At 47.8% G+C, this 16,018-nt stretch overlaps 1 protein-coding gene across 1 annotated transcript in view; it reads left to right on the top strand.

Moving 5' to 3' along the window:
* The first annotated feature begins 6,327 nt into the window (after positions 1 to 6,327).
* Positions 6,328 to 16,018, top strand: part of SPOCK2 (SPARC (osteonectin), cwcv and kazal like domains proteoglycan 2) — a 436,862-nt gene continuing 427,171 nt past the window's right edge. Inside the window, exon 1 of the mRNA XM_086922271.1 lies at positions 6,328 to 6,691. Coding sequence (XP_086778397.1) covers positions 6,503 to 6,691 — 189 coding nt within the window. The 5' untranslated portion in view covers positions 6,328 to 6,502. The remainder of the gene's footprint in view (positions 6,692 to 16,018) is intronic.

Below are 16,018 nucleotides of genomic sequence, written 5' to 3'. Positions count from 1 at the left end.
AAGCACTCACCCCCAGTCAACTGATCTGGGTTTAATCCATCATCATTCTTTAGCTCACTTCGCCACCCCAGTTCAGACATGGCCGTATGCAAATCAGTCTGACCCTGTGCCTCATGGGAACAGTCCAGCCCGAACTGCCAAGCCATGTCTTCACTGGACCGGAAATAAGCATCCTGGGACTGGTTTATGGGTAATCAGCCATCGTCAGCCAGGTTAATTTGTATCGAGTGGCACAGCAAGCAAGGGACCCACGTCTAGGCATACCCTTGGCTACTTAGGGCGAACAAAGCAAGCACAACAGGATGATGGACAGATTGCTGAAACTTTTCAACCACTGATCCCCAGTCACAGATCTGAGTTTAATCCATCGTTCTTTTGCTCACTTCGCCAAACCCAGTTTGCACCCAGCCATATGCAAATCAGTGTTGACCCTGTTCCTCGTGGTAACCAGCGCAGTAGTTGAACTACTTTTGGAATTCTCAAGGCTAGATTTCACTGAATACATAAAAGTGGCAGTGCTCTGCAATATTTACCTGAAGTTACATGTAAAATAGTAGCAGCCTGTGTGGTGTTGCACAACATTGCAACAAGAAAGGGACTGCCACTCCAGCCTAGGGTTGACAGCTCTGATGAGATAGAAAAACTACTACCACACAACCCAATTCATGATGGCACGAGGGCTGCTGCTGGATTGGATTTACATTAAATACATAACACCATACCATTTTCTAAGGTCAGTGCAAATTTAAGCTCAGTACAATGTATGCTTATAAAGACATAATCAAAATGTATATGGATCATTCTTACCTCCATGATTATCCACAGGAAAGTGGGAGAGGCAAAATTAAATTAAATACAGCAAATTTTGTTTAAGATATATTTTTTAATTCATGATGTAAGTTAAAAATAAAGATTTTTGTTTTGCTTTTCACAAACATATTTTCCTGTCTCCTTAACTTGGTAGGAGTTGGTCACAGATCCCATCAGAAGTATCTCTTATTTCTTCATCTGTTAACGTCTAACTCCCTTGTTGACCTTTTTGACTTGCCATTCTTGTAGATTGCAGAACATGGGCCCACATGCATCAAGCACTTTTTCATTCGCAAACGGTGCGATTCCTTAAAATCGGCCGTTTGCGAATGCAAAAGTGCTTTTTGGGATGCATGAAGCAATTTTAGAATTCGTAACATGTTTGCGAATTCTAAAATTGCGGGTGCTTTTAAGAAGTCGCAGATGTGCGATTTCTTAAAAGCAATGCATCATTATTTTAAAAAGTGAAAATTCGCAAATAGGGTGCCAAATTTACCGAGTGGTTGAACCACTCTGTAAATTTGGAAAAAGTGTTTAAAATGTTGAAAATGCTTTTTTTTTCAACATTCATGTTATGGACACACATGTCCTTAGGACATGTGTGTGTGCAACATGATGCGAAAAATACATTTCAGGGGTGCATGGGGGGGTCCTTTGGACCCCCCCTGCACCCATGAAATTTTCTAAGTGCCACTCGCAATTTGCATTGACTCCTATGGGCCTTTTGGCCCATAGGAATCAATGGGAATTGCGAAAATTAACTTAAGAATTCGGTATTTCTTTGGGATTCGGTAAAAATTGCGATTTTTACCGAATCACAAAGAAATACCGAAAAAAATGATGCATAGCATTTTGCACTTCTTAATTTGCGATTCCTTATTTTTCGCAAATTAAGAAATGCAAAATGACACAATGATGCATGTGGGCCACTGTCTCTTATGTCATCACTGTGTCTCTGTGTGACATTTGCTGTTTGCAATTTAGTATTTTAGTGAATCAGATCTTAAGAAATCCCTATTTAGAACATAGACTCAATAGAACATTTCAATTACAGAATTGCAAAATGCGATTTCTAAACAATTGCAATTTACGATTAGGTAAATTACTCATTATCACATCTGAACCTAAGCATTTTCGCTACTTGCTCCTGGTAATGTGTGTGCTCAGCGTTAGTAGCCGGCAGCAATTTCTGGTGCTTCCCCGCTAAAAGCTCAGGGGCATATCATCAAGCCTGGGCAATAAAATTATTGCCGCTTTATCGGCAGGAAACTGCCGATAAAGTGGCGATAATGGGCTTGATAATATGCTCTATGGAATTCCAATCGAAGCTAGATGTCCTTCACATTTAACATGAGCTTCGATTGGAATTCCATAGAGCATATTATCAAGCCCATTATCGCCACTTTATCGTGCAGCGATAATTTTATCGCCCAGGCTTGATAATATGCCCCTCAGTTCTGATCACTATGTGAGCTTTCAGGGTTGGGTGGGATCACTGTGAGGGAGAAACGTCTGCCTGTCACATTTGTGATTTACTTGCATGCAGTTTGTCTTGTGGGACATTTCTGGTGTCTTCAACCGACTGTTACATTGTGCCTATCTTGTCTAGCATCCTGTGGCACTGTTTGGGTGCTGGCCTTTGTAAAGGACAATATAACCTGTTATGCATTCCCACTTGCGTTCTGCACCTTCATTTGCCCAGTCAAAGCCATTCTGTTGCCATGCCTGCCCCGTAAAGTACTGGCTTGGCCCACTGGTATAGCCTTGGATTTCCCTGACGTGGCAACACCACTCTTCCAGTTTTTCACCTCTATTTAGGAAACCTTCATTATTTTAAATTCTTCTCCTTGCATTTCTACTGGTGATAATATTCATGGCATTGCTTTGTTTTGTTTAGCGCCCATGCCGTCTGGGGGCTGCTTTAAGGCACTAATAAAATGTTGCATAATCACAAACCTGGATGGAATCTGCTTTCATATCTCCTGTTAGCCTTTTGTAAGTAACATATTGGCTAGACGTGCAGCCAACATTACATAACTGAATGTTCACTTCTTTTGTCTCTGATCAGCCCTCCTTTCTCTTATGTCCCTTTTGTTTCCTAACATTTAATCTCCTTTTCCTGGTGGTGTGTAGAGGTAGAGTAGGGAGCCTCCATTATTTTCTATGTGAGCGTGTTTCAGTATCTCTGAGTGGCTGTGTGTGATGCTAGACTTACTCCAAGGCTGTGCTGAAGTACATTTATGCCTGTTAGGTGACCTATAGGGCTGTAGTAACTTTAGAAGTGTATTTTGTGAATAGTAATGGTCTTACTCTTTTAATTGTTAATGTATGTATTTGCATACCCTTCATGGAACTCCTCCTCACGTTTGCCAAACCCCTCCTGTTTTGAGGTAAGCATTCCCCATTTTTCTATCACTTGCCCTGTCCCTCTCATATTTGCACCTAAATTATAAACTTATGTGTGCGGACATCTCTGCCATGTTGACAGAGAACCCTGTATAGAAAGATAGGAAAGACGTTGCCCTCCGCTAGTAAGTTTGTGTGAGAAATTGGGTTATTGGTTGGTGGGGGGGTGAAACCTTACTCACACAGCACCCACAATTCTTGTCAGGGTGAAACACAAGCACACCCCATATGAACCTATGTTTAATCCTCTGGTAGGCTGGCACAAAAGCAGTTAGGGTTAACTTTGAGGCTATGTGTAAAGTATTTAGCCAGCACTTTAACAATAATAAAGGGAAAATACCACAAAAGAGAAATTGCCCACTAATTTAGAAAAACAGAGTAAAAGTTAATAATTTATTTGACATAAAAATTACAGAAATCCAATCAGTAGAACCTGACTTATACAATTTTAAAGATTTTGAAGAAAGCAAACGCTAAAAAGCAAAAAATGCCAACTGCAATTATCTGCTTGCGATGGACCATGCCCAAGTCCCAAGTTCAGACTGACCGTGATTGAGCACGGGCCAGCTACAGCACTGAGTTCAGTCTGCTGCCTGGGCGTCAAAGTTGCAGTCCTTCAGTTGGGCTGCGCAGGCCAGCGTAGAGGAGTTGTTGATGAGGAGCTGCGATGCGCAGCCTGGCTTTGAGATACGTTGCCATGTGGCAGAGTCAATGAAGTCGTCGTCTGGAGCTTGTAATGCGAGGCCTTGAATTGTCGCCAATTGACCTTCAACGGGAGTGTGCAAGAATTTGTGCTGTGCTGCATCAGCGCTGAGGACAAGTTTCTAAGCCTTGTGCTGTGATGTACCAGGGATAAGATGGGTCACGCTGGGCCGGTGCCAATAGTGAACTGTGTTGCGATGCATCAAGATGTGAGGAGTTGCCTCAACGAAGCCTGTTATATCCCTGTTGCTTTAAACAGAGGGCCAAGCTTACTGACCCTTGAAATTTTCCTGGAGTTCTGGGTCCACACATGCAGGCTATCTTCAACAGGGTAGCTCACAGCCGCAGAAGAGCCCTGGTGCAGCAACAGCAGGCCTTGGGCAGCAAGGCAGTCCTTGATCAGCAAAGCAGAATTTGGGGAGCAGAGCAGACTTCTCAGTGGGCAGTACACGAAGACCAACTGCCAGGCATGTGACCCAGGATACAGGCTTCATGCACTAAAAGGTTAGGATGAGAAAATGCCAACTTGCTAAAAGTGAGAAAAAATATCCAGATGGAGATCTGGAGAACCTAGTGCACTGCTCAACTCACTCCAAAGAGTGTAAAGACTACGGGGCATATTATCAAGGGGGTTTATCTCCGCTTTTTGGGCTTTAAAAGCCAAGAAAGCGGAGATAAAATTATCTCCCTATTACCAAGCTGTCGCTAACACCAGTTAGTGACAGCTAAAAGGAGATAGCGACCATCTTGGGCCCCGCTTTGCATGTCAGTGATATTTATCACTAATGACATGCAAAGTGGGCGTGCCAAGATGTTAGAGACTGGAAACAGTCCCTAACATCGCTATCTCCTATTACCAACTTTTGGAGATATTCGCGCTAAGCATACAGAGAACAGGGAGAGTGGGAGGGGTTACCCGAGGGCAGGGGGGAGCGGCTTTCCCCGCTGTTATGAATGCAGTTAATACTGTCTGTTTGGACAGCCTCTCAGGCTGCCAAACAGACTGTATTTACAACAGTGGGGAAAACCACTCCCCCCTGCCCTCGAGTAAACCCTCCCACGGAAAAAAAAGCAGGAACTTCTGCTTTCTCGCCGTGCAAGAAGGCAGAAACAAATGGTAGTTCTCTACTATTCGTTTCTGCCTTCTCGCACGGCGAGAAAGGAGTGGGGCGGCGCCCAAACGCCCATATGGAGGATCCGCCTCTGTTGGGAATGTATTAAGTTAATGCGATGATGCCATAATCGTGGATTTTGTGACAGCCAACAAATTCCAATGAACAATTAAAACAACCAAGCATCAATACTTTGTTTGAAGACTTCTTTATTACCAGCTGTCATGGAATTGTTGATTACTTGGTAAACATGCATGAAATGTATTGTATCTCCATCTGGATATTTTTTCTCACTGTTAGTATCAAAGGTCTAGCAGGGCCTTTTTACCTAGCGCACGCACCTTGTTGATGATTGATTAATTATATTGTTGAAGAAGTATACTTGATAAGACTAGTTCATTGAGTGCACACCTGCTGCATTCTCTCATAGAACTTGCTAAAAGTGGCATAGTCAGAAATGTGACTTAAAATCCAACTTTACCATTAAAGAAGATTTATAAATTCCATTTCTTTAGAGATCACTAGTTAGCAGTGATAAAGTGTACAGAGTCCCAAGGGCAACAAAAAGAAATTCAGCAAAAACAGGCGTTAGGAAAAATGTTTGGGGCAGACACCCCCAAGGCAGACATGTCTAACAGTTTATTAATTGAATTTTGTAGTAATTAAGTAGTACCGCTGTAGCACTATTGTATGTGCTACAAAATGCAGATTGTGAATAGCCCGTTAATCTTCCAATTACATGCATTGACGCAGAGGCAGGCTTCTTAAACTCCAACTGACATGCATTGGGAAAGTGTGAGGCTTCGTAATCTCCCAATGCCATGTTATATAACGGCATTTTAATTGTATTTAAATAGCGCACAATTGCCACTGGTGTTCTTGCAGCGGGGAAAAGTACTTGACATTCCTTGAAGACAAGGGAGACTCTTAATAGACAATTGGAGCCCCATTTATTTATTTTTAATCAAAGCGTTAATTAAAAAATGGGGAAACAGTGGGAATTGCAGCCTCAATTTCCCATGAATTGAAGAGGAAATGCTGTTGTGGGTGAAAACACATTTTGTGGAAAAGGGCAATTTGTGACATGTTATTAGTGTCGCGCAGCTGCTCGCAGCCTCTTTTCCAGTTATGTGCTCATTGAGGGTCCTATTTCAGGGCCTTCGGTGAGCAGGCAGACCTTTGGAAATCGCATCCCATAATTTGTTTGCAGGTATGTGATGTCAGCCTCCTCCTCCTCCCCCCTCCACCACACGCCCCGGATCCCCCTCCTCCTCTGCAGGCTCCTGCATCCCTCAGTCTCAGCCTCTGCTGCTCAGCATCAGCATCAGCGCCAGGGCTGGGATACGGGCGGCTTCATCAGCATCCGGCTTTGAGCATCCTCGGCGTCCCCGGGACCGCTGCATCCCCAGGACTCGCGGTAGTATCCGAATACCCGCAACCCCAGGATCCTGTGCCGTCCCGGGACCCCCACCATGCTGTCCCCTGGCCTGCTCCTACCGCTCCTCCTGCCCCTGCTCCTGGGCCCCGCCGCCGGAGCCGAGGGCGAGGCCCCGGCCAGAGAAGCCGGAGAAAGCACGGGCAATTTCATGGAGGACGAGCAATGGCTGTCTTCCATCTCCCAGTACAGCGGCAAGATCAAGCACTGGAACCGCTTCCGAGACGTGAGTGAGGACGGGGAGGAGGGAGCGGGTGCGGCCGCGTGCAGGTCACACCTGGACGGAGAGGGCTGCTTGGCTGGGGGGTGGGGGTAGAGAAGGCAGCGGGACAAAAGCAGGGATGTGTGCAGCGCATTGGCGGTGAAGCTATACATGGAAGTGAATGCACCCGGGTGTGTAGGGAGCCGGAGGCGCTGGGAGCAGGGCATTCAAGAAGGGGAAGAGAGGGGACAACTGTAGAGGAAGGTGGGGCCACTGGAGAAGGAGACACACAGAAACGGGAGAGGAAAGTGAGTGAGAGACGGAAGGAGCAATAAGCGATCAATAAGTGAATCTATAGGCATGGTGTGCAGGCGGGGGGAGGGGTGGGAGAGTTAGGCGTCATTAGTGTACAGGGGGCGAGGCATCGATGCGCACAGAATGACCCCTCACCCATGCACCGTTTTATGGATTGCGCAGACAGTGCGCTGCGTCCCTGGGAGGGCGCCGACCGCGACCAGGAAGTTGACCTCTCATCTTTGCCTGTATGTAATTGTACTGTTATCAGTGAGCGTGGAAGGAAAGTCGCTCAGCCCCTCGAGGGGTCGGGGTGGGAGGCGTGCTCCAAGGGAGGTGCCCCTCTCTCCCAATGCCTTTCAGTACTCCTTGATATGTCTATGGGCAGGGCAGGCGCTCAATTGGGGGCTCAATCCAGTTGTTCTGTCACTAATATGTTTGTATCTATGGGAGTAGGAATACTGCACCAACTGAAGGGGTCACGGTATGCACAGGAGCTTTCCTATTTGCCCCTTCGTTTGTGCATCCCTTGTATGCAGGTGTGAGGAGATGGACTCCACCGTCGACATCCTCGGGGTAGTGGGGGGATGGGGGGATGATGGGCTGGCCGGGGTGTGGGGTCCCACCCAATGGTTTCTGAAAATGTGCGTGAATCTGTGGGCTGGGAAAGCAGTCGCTCGCCCCGACCCAGAGCGAGGAAGCTGCCCTCCCCTCCTGTATTTGTGGCACGCGGGTGCAGCCATTAGACTGCACCCCTGCTATCCACTGAGAGGGCGCGCTGGACACAGGTGTGGGGGCACGTTCAATGCTGCGGCGCTGTAATTCTGTTTGGATCTTTGGGAAGGGCAAGCAGTACATTATAACCCCCTCCCACCACGCCACTTCTGGTATGGGCCCTAGTGCTCATCTGGTGTACAGCTCACAAGGTGGGCGTCAGGTACCGGAGCCTGATAGCGCTGCGAAATAATGACAATGTTGCGCTTTGAACACATCACACATACAGACCCACCCACCCCGCATTTCTGTTCGCCCTACGTCTGACATATTGTCATCGACAATGGCGAAGGAAGTGTGTCCTGGGCCATTGGACAAGGAAGGAAGCGAACCCCCCCCCCCCCCCCCCCCGCTATTTTAACTGTGAAATACAGGAATTATCAAGGTTCTGTGTGCTCCTCAGGCCTCTGGGCCCGGTGTCGCTGAACCTGCTGCACCAATGAAATCTGCGCCCCTGGACGCTGGGTGGCATGGTTCGCGGAGAGGAAAGGCAACCATTAATACTTTTGAGGGAGTCTGTTTCAGTCTTTTGACTAGGGTAGGCAAAACATCTCTCCATCGCTGGGGGTCGGCGAGGGTGGGGCTCACGAAGTACATGCAGACTCAAGCCTGCATTTATTTAATTTTATTTTTTATCTATGGTCAGCTTGAGCAACATGTTACACTCCCCTGTCTCCGTGATTGAGTGGAAAATGGAAATATTCACCCATCCGTGCAACACTTTAGCTCTCTGTGGCTGAGGGTAGGTCAGGTTGCATGATGCGCCCCGGGAAAGGTGACGTGGCCATAGAAGGGACCCCCCTCCCACCCCTTCATCAGGAGAAAGAGGAAGGTGCCGTCTGCAGACACAGTATATTTTCTGCTGCAGGTCACAAACCTGTGTGTGCTGGGTACAGGAGCATAGCTACCAATGGTGCATATAGCTACCAATGGTGCAGTAGACATGGATTTAAACAAAAACCATGCACCTCCTCGAGAGAGGAAAAATGAGGAGAAATGTTTTCATTTCTCCTCATTTTTCCTTCTTTGCTTGTGTGCTACATTCCACAGCACACATGCAAAATGGGAAACACCTTAAAGCATAGTTCTTATGCTGGAAGGGACCCCTTCCTGTACAAACATTATGCTTACCCCAACGCAGACACGGTTGCACCTTGGCGCAAGGATGTCTGCAATAGGCCATGGCAGCCAACAGGGCACCAGCGCAGGCAGATTTCTACTCAGGGAACTTGTTAAAGCACCTAGCTTGAATAATTAGGACAAGGAGTTTTAGTGTTGTAATCGCAGGCCATGGCGTTGACCTTTCATTTAAATACTATCAGAGATCTGAAAACTTGGCATTATGGCCCTGAAGAACTTCCACCAGGTGGGAACAAAACACTTTCTTTGTTTTTACTAATTTTTTGTAAAATATTTAGTAATAAGGACTGTGTGTCAAAGAAGAAATACATTAAAATAAATCATCAAACAGAAAAAAGCATTTGAAACTTAATGAATTGTGGAGTTTCTCAAATATTAAAACAGAAATTAGGCTATGGTTTTGAATGGAACCGATTTAATTTCTGCCATGCATCGTTTTCTCGTCAAAAATCTCAATGCAAATGTTTCAGTGATATATTATCAAGGATGTCTTAGAGGATATCATGAGTGATGTAAAATATATGGGGAAATTAAAAGTGAATAATGAGGGAGCGAGTTATAGTTATCTTAGGGCACGAGTTATAGTTACTTGAGATAACTATAGCTGGTGAATTTCAGTGTTTTATTGAGTTTAAAATGTTGCGTTGATACTGAACATTTTGCCTAACTATAAAGTTACCTTGATCTTTGTTTTTTTCAGTGTATTTCTAGAATTTCTTTAACATAAAGTAATATTTTGTTACCTTAGGTAAAGCCAACTCCCCATTGCAGGTGGCCTTTGGCTATGCACATGGGCTGGCTGCAGGCAGCCAACCCTATGTTGCAAGGTCTGACCCGCAGGCAACCAACCTCATACTGTGCATGGCCTTGGTCACAGGGCTTCCCATTCCCAGGAACAAGTACAGTTACACAGGGGAGGGGGGCATGCAGCCTTTCCCCCAGAGAGTTTTTGGGTCACAGGCAGTGGCAGCTCCTTCGCTTAGGCTGAGGTGTGTTGCCCCACTATTCTCCATCAGTAAAAGAAAGGAAAAAATAAAATGATAATAATGTAATGTTCTTATCATTTTATTTCCACCCCCCTGCTGTGGCAGCTTTGCGTGAGGGGGTGAGGTCGGGCTGCAGAGCAGGAAAGGAATGGAGAACCCTCTTAAGTGCATAATGACTACTTGGTCGGTCTTCTGGGGCCGCCCAAAACAGTCATGGGCACTTTCCCTGTTCTCCATGCAGGCTGCATTACAGCCTGCGAGGAGAACATGCCCACCCCTCCAGCCCCTGGCTGGGCACCGTGTCACGTGTTCAGATCAATCACAACTCTGCATTGCAGCATTGTGATTGGTCAAGAGAGTCTGGCTGTACTTCCTGTTCCTGGAGTCGGTCGCAGGAGAGCAGGAGCAGAGACGCGGGATCCGGCAGCAAGGTACGTTTTAAATATTATATTTTTCTTCATTGCGACACGTGCCCCCGCGCACCTCCCCCACCACCCGCGAACCATGCCAGCTGCCACTGGTCACAGTGACCCCATAACACTGCAAAATTTCCAAGAAGAGGGGGCTCGCGACCCCCTCCCCGAGCCTTAATAGGCCCAATGCACCCACTCCCCCAGGGCCAAATACAATAAAAAAGGGGAGTTAGGCCACCTGGCCCTCCCTCACCAAGCCTTATTAGATACTGGGAACCCCATGCCCTGGGGCCATACCTTATTTAAAAGTGAAGAGGTGCCACGCAGCCAAGCTTCTTTTAGTCCCATGGACTACATCCCGGGGTCAAAATCTAAGCGGGGGGGCATGCAGAACCCCTCCTGAGCGTTAATGGGCCCCAGGGATCCCATCCCCCAGGGCCCAATACAATAAAAAAAGGGGAGGGGGCTGCTCGGTCCACCTCCCTAAGGCTATTTAGGCCCAGGGGACCCCATCCCCCTTGCCCCATACATTAGGGTGGCGGTTTATTTTTGGGGATTTGGCACCAGCTTGCACTTGCAGCGCATTGTAGGGAGAATCTGTTTGTCCAATACATTGAGTGTGGCGGTATTTTGCCTTATAATGGAATGCAGAAGTGAGTCTCCTCACTCACAGTGTCCTTTACAAGGGAGGTTCTACCTGCCCAATACTTTCTGGGTGAAGGTCTATTTACGGCCACAATGTATTAAAGTGGACCTGGTCTGCACCTGCGGCGCATTACAATGGGGAGAAAGGACATGTCTTCATAGTCAATATGCCATCAGCTTCTTAAACCTCTACAAATTCCAAATATCTCCCTATAAACATGTTGAGGCATCCTAAGCTCACTATTAAGCACATGCTACCACATACGCTTGGACTTGCGTTAGATAGAAATTAGTTCAGTCCTACAATAGGTGGAAAGTGAGATCGCCTATATTGAAGAAATTAAAACAGGCCGACATGTTTCAAGGGAGATACTAATCATTGGTAATCATTTTCCCAGGTGTAGTATTGTGATGTGTCAGGCAACACCATGGGGGACGCCCACTGTATGGGGGGTAAGAGATCGTTACTCCGAGGGCGTAAGTGTGTTGGTGTGGTCTAATGCTTGCATCTGGCTGTAAATAAAGAGCTTGTGTGGAAACGTGAATGGCTAGTAAGAAGACCACCAAAATACATGCATGGTGTCATCTCTATGTATTTGAATCCACTGCGGTCTTGCGACATTACACTGGCAACAAGAAGGCCACACTGCCCGCACCATCAGCCATCCGTTTGCCGCTTACCGCTGCCTCTGGGCGTGGACGTTGGCCATCGCTTATTGCAGACTGAATCTCCTGGCTGCTTCTAGGCCCTCACCCTGCTTGCAGTACCTTCTGCGGACCCAAACCTGGAGTAACTGCATTGCTTTGCCTTGCCAGTTAGCCCTGGAGGGACGACGCAGCTGGCACCGGCCACTGTCCTTGGTCCCCAGGCCAGCTGTGTTGCCTTGAGGTGGGTGGTCTCCGGCCGACCTCGCCTGGGTATGTCGACACGCCCTCGCACCCCCTGCCCATGCTCTTGCCTGCCTGCTGCCCAGCACCACCCATGCCCTTTGGAGGACCAGGGACCCTCTACCAGTCCCCTGCATACTGCCTTCTGCATTGGCCTTCTTCCCTGCTTGTCACCCCCCTCAGCCTCCGACTGTGACTCCTAGCTCTGCCAGTGCCTGTCCAGGGGACCTCTGCTGTACTACCACTGAGCCGGATCTCTGGCCATTGCTGTCCATTGCCCCCCATCAACCCCACCTGTCAGACTGCGTCAGGGTACCTTGCATACTGCGGCTACCCATTATTGTGCCACAGGGGGTGATTCCTTCCCCTTTCAACCCAGTGCCTGGCCTGCTGTAAGATGTCTCCCATTCCAGCCTTGGAGCTCTTCACCATCCCAGGGCTCCTGCAGTCACAAGCCACCCACTGGAAGGCATGGGTGGAACGCCTGGGGGACTATTTTGAGCCATAGAGATGGCTACAAGTAGAAAATGGGCCATACTTCTCCACCTGGGTGGCGCTGAAATCCACAGAATCTCAAAAACAATTGTTGAAGCTGGGCCCCACGGAACTACACTACCTTAAAAAATACTATCACAGCGCACTTTGAGCAGTATGCAAACCCTGACTGTGCACAATTTCTGCTTTGCCAAGCACAGCTGAAGCCAGATGAGTCTGCTGATGAATTCTTCAACTGCCTGAAAGAACTTGCAAGCACGTTAACACTTCCAGACGAGGCAGGAGAACTGACAACCCAGTTCATTCAAGGGTGTGCCTCTTGCAAGCTCTGTGAAAAGAGTCTTGCTAGAACCCAAAATGTCCATGCGTGACATTCTATCCCTGGGGTGCTGCTAAGAGCACTCATAAGCCTATGCTGCCCAAATGGACCTAAGCCAACCTACGTCCATAAAAGAACCTGTCAATGCTGTTTGCTAGGGCACAAGCAAGTTGAAGCCGTACCCTGCCAACTGAAAGGCATCTGGCTGCACCTGTGAGTGGTGTGGTGGCTCCTACCCCCACCAGGGCAAGTATCCTGCCAAGGAAAAGTCTGCAGTACCTGCCGCAAGCTCGACCACTTCTCTAAAGTGTGCCCTTCCTCCCCCTCGAAGCGACGCCCATCCACTTGAAAAAATACAGTTAGCGCAGTGGAATTTCACCCTACTGTGTTAGCAGACAACGACATGGATGATGACGAGGATGCTAAAGTCTTCTATGTGGTCAGAGCCATTGCCGCTTTCCATAGAGCATACTAGTCGACCCCTATGTACGGATGTATGACGTTACAACGCATGCTTTTACCACGCATGCCTTTACAACGCGGTTTTTACAACGCATGCCTTTACAACGCATAGTGCTTTGGGGCGCTGGATAGTGAATAGTTTAATTTACTATTCCAACTCCAGTCCCCGTGGATAGTAGGGAAGGTGTTGGATAGTAAATTAAACCTATTCCCTATCCTAGAGCGCCCCCCAGCGCAATGCGTTGTAATGGTTTGCGTTGTAAAAGTTGCGTCGTAAAGGCACTGCGTGGTAAAAGTTGCGTTGTAAAGGATGTTTCCCCTATGTACCAAGTGGACATCCAAGGTCATCTGGTCTCAGCCAATATCGATACTGGTGCCTCCATAAAACTAATGACTACTTAGGTCTACAATAGCCTTGCAAACCCTAGAGTCCAAGTCTATGCCTTTTGCAATTGCTCATCATTGCTAGCAGGCATCTTCCAGGTGGATCTCACCCACAACTCCACATGGCGGAGTGCTAAGGTGTAAGGGTCATGAGAAGACACAGGGTTTCTCCTCGCCTGTCACACCACTCCAGAGCTTAACTTGGTCAAATTTGCTTTCAATGTCCAGGACTGCTCCTCGGATTGATGGCATCGACTGGCTGGTGGGCCTGCGGTCCACCTCCACATAGATAACACAGTGATCCAGTGGCACTTCGACACAGCTGAATCACCTTCCATCCCCGCCCCAAGGTAGAGAAGGAACTGAAACTCCTTTAAAAATCTGGCATCATCAAAAGGGTCAAAGGCCTTACACCATGGGTCTCCCCCATTGTAGTTGCGAAGAAACCCAAACAGACAGATGCTGTACGCATATAAGTGGACAAGAGAGTGCCCAATTTAGCCATTAAATAAGAGTGTCATCTCACATCCACCATAGATGACATTATTGTGGAGCTTCAGAGTTGAAACGGTTCTCCAAGATGACCCTTCGGTCTGGTTACCATCAGATACCTCTACATCCACACTCATGCCCACAGTTTTTCAGCATATCGTCAAAGAAGTTCTGCAGGGTCTCGATGACGTGCTAAATGTGAGTGACGACATCCTGGTATACGCCTTGACCCTCGCGGAGCACCTCACTTGCCTCAGAGTAGTCTTCTCCAGACTCAAAGAGTGCTGCCTAACCCTTCACAGAGACAAATGTGATTTCCATTGGAATTACATCAGCTTCTTTGGGAATCGATTCTCTGACCGAGGAAATAGTCCTGATCCTGACAAAGTGAGTAATATTTAAAGGGCGCCTGCCCCTTCCTAGATTTAAGGCGTCCGCAGCTTTCTTGGTATGGTTACATATTGCGGGCACATCATACAAAACCTCTCAGATCTCTCCAGGTCTCTCAGAGATCTTACTAAATCTACCAATCCCTGGGTCTGGGGGTAAGAACAAGAGGAAGCCTTCAAATGTTCCAAGGCTGTGCTGCACGCTGACACCATTTTGATATATTTGATCCCCAGAAGGGCTATCAACTGCTTGTGGATTCCAGCCCCACAGGTCTCAGCACTGTGCTAACCTAACATCAGGAGTGTGGAGAATGGGCTGCCATTGCTTATGCTAGCCAGACACTTACACCTACCAAGCATCACAACTCCAAGATTGAACGGGAGGCTATCACCATTCTGTGGGGGTGTAGACACCTCTAAATCTACCTGTTTGGGCATAGAATCATGTTGGTCACAGACCACAAACCTTTAGTACCATAATTTTGGGGGTATTCATCCAAACCCCTCCCTCAAGGATTGAGAAATGGATCCTGGAGCTGCAGGAGTTCAACTTCACTGTGAAATACCGACCTGGCACTCCTAATCTAGCAGACTTTCTATTTCACCATGCCCGTACAGCCACCCCTTCAGAGTCGACCGATGCCAGAGAAACAGAGGAATACATTTGCCTAGTATTAGACCGGTCCAGATTGATCCCCATCTTCATGGCTGACGTAGTAGAACCCACGAAGCAGGATGAGTGTCTGGAAAAGGCCGTCCAAGCAACCGTGTCGGGGACTGGCAACCTTTCTGCTGTCCAGCTCCATACCGCACTACAGCAGCAAAATCATCGCTCCTAATCCTGCAGATGTCCTACAGGCATTGTCAGTGACTGATGAGTGCTTAATGAGAGGCTCATAGCTAGTACTCCTTTACAGTTTGCATCAGAAGGCTGTTCTCCTAGCCCATGGAGAACACCAAGATGTCAAGTCGAAATTGATTGCGGAGTATGGTCTGGTTTCTAGGTCTGGACCAGAGAGTGGAGGAAGCTGTATGAGGCAGTCCCGCCTTCCAGACCACTGGTCAACCCCCCCACCTCAGCACCCATTATTATGGAGGAAGGTCCAACAATTCCATTTTCCTTTTGAGATTAGTCTCTGAACTGTAACTGAGATCAAACGCACAATGGCGACTGCCGTAAGAGGGTTTGAGAGCATTACCCGTAAAAATATATCATTTCAAGAAAGCCCCTCCGACGCCTAGTAGGGAGTCAGAGGCATGTGACCCCCTAAGTCAAGGGGTGTGTGAACAGCATAACTTATGAAGAAGAGGAGTTCGACCGATCCCTTAGGAGCCTTGCCAGTATGCCAAGTCCACTCTCACCTCGGTTGAACACACCTCCATGTGTCCTGTTCCCGTACCTAGTGGGGAAAGTCAGGACAAAGCCAGCTCCTCCGGCATAGAAAGGTAATTCCTGGCAAACTCTGCCAGCAGTGGTCGTGGATGGTACCATCTGAGGCCCAATCTGGAACCATCCTGTTACACAAACCTGAGGTAAAGGAGGAATGTAGTGTTGGGATGTGTCAGGCAACACCATGGGGGATGGCCACGGGAGAGCGGAGTGAGAGAGTTACCCTGAGGGCGTAAGTGTGTTGGTTTGATCAGATACATTGCGTCCGACCGTATATAAA

The sequence above is a fragment of the Lissotriton vulgaris genome, chromosome 5 (genome assembly GCF_964263255.1).
Source record: "Lissotriton vulgaris chromosome 5, aLisVul1.2, whole genome shotgun sequence".
Lineage (NCBI taxonomy): Eukaryota > Metazoa > Chordata > Amphibia > Caudata > Salamandridae > Lissotriton > Lissotriton vulgaris.
This window is presented reverse-complemented; position numbering and strand designations above follow the sequence as displayed.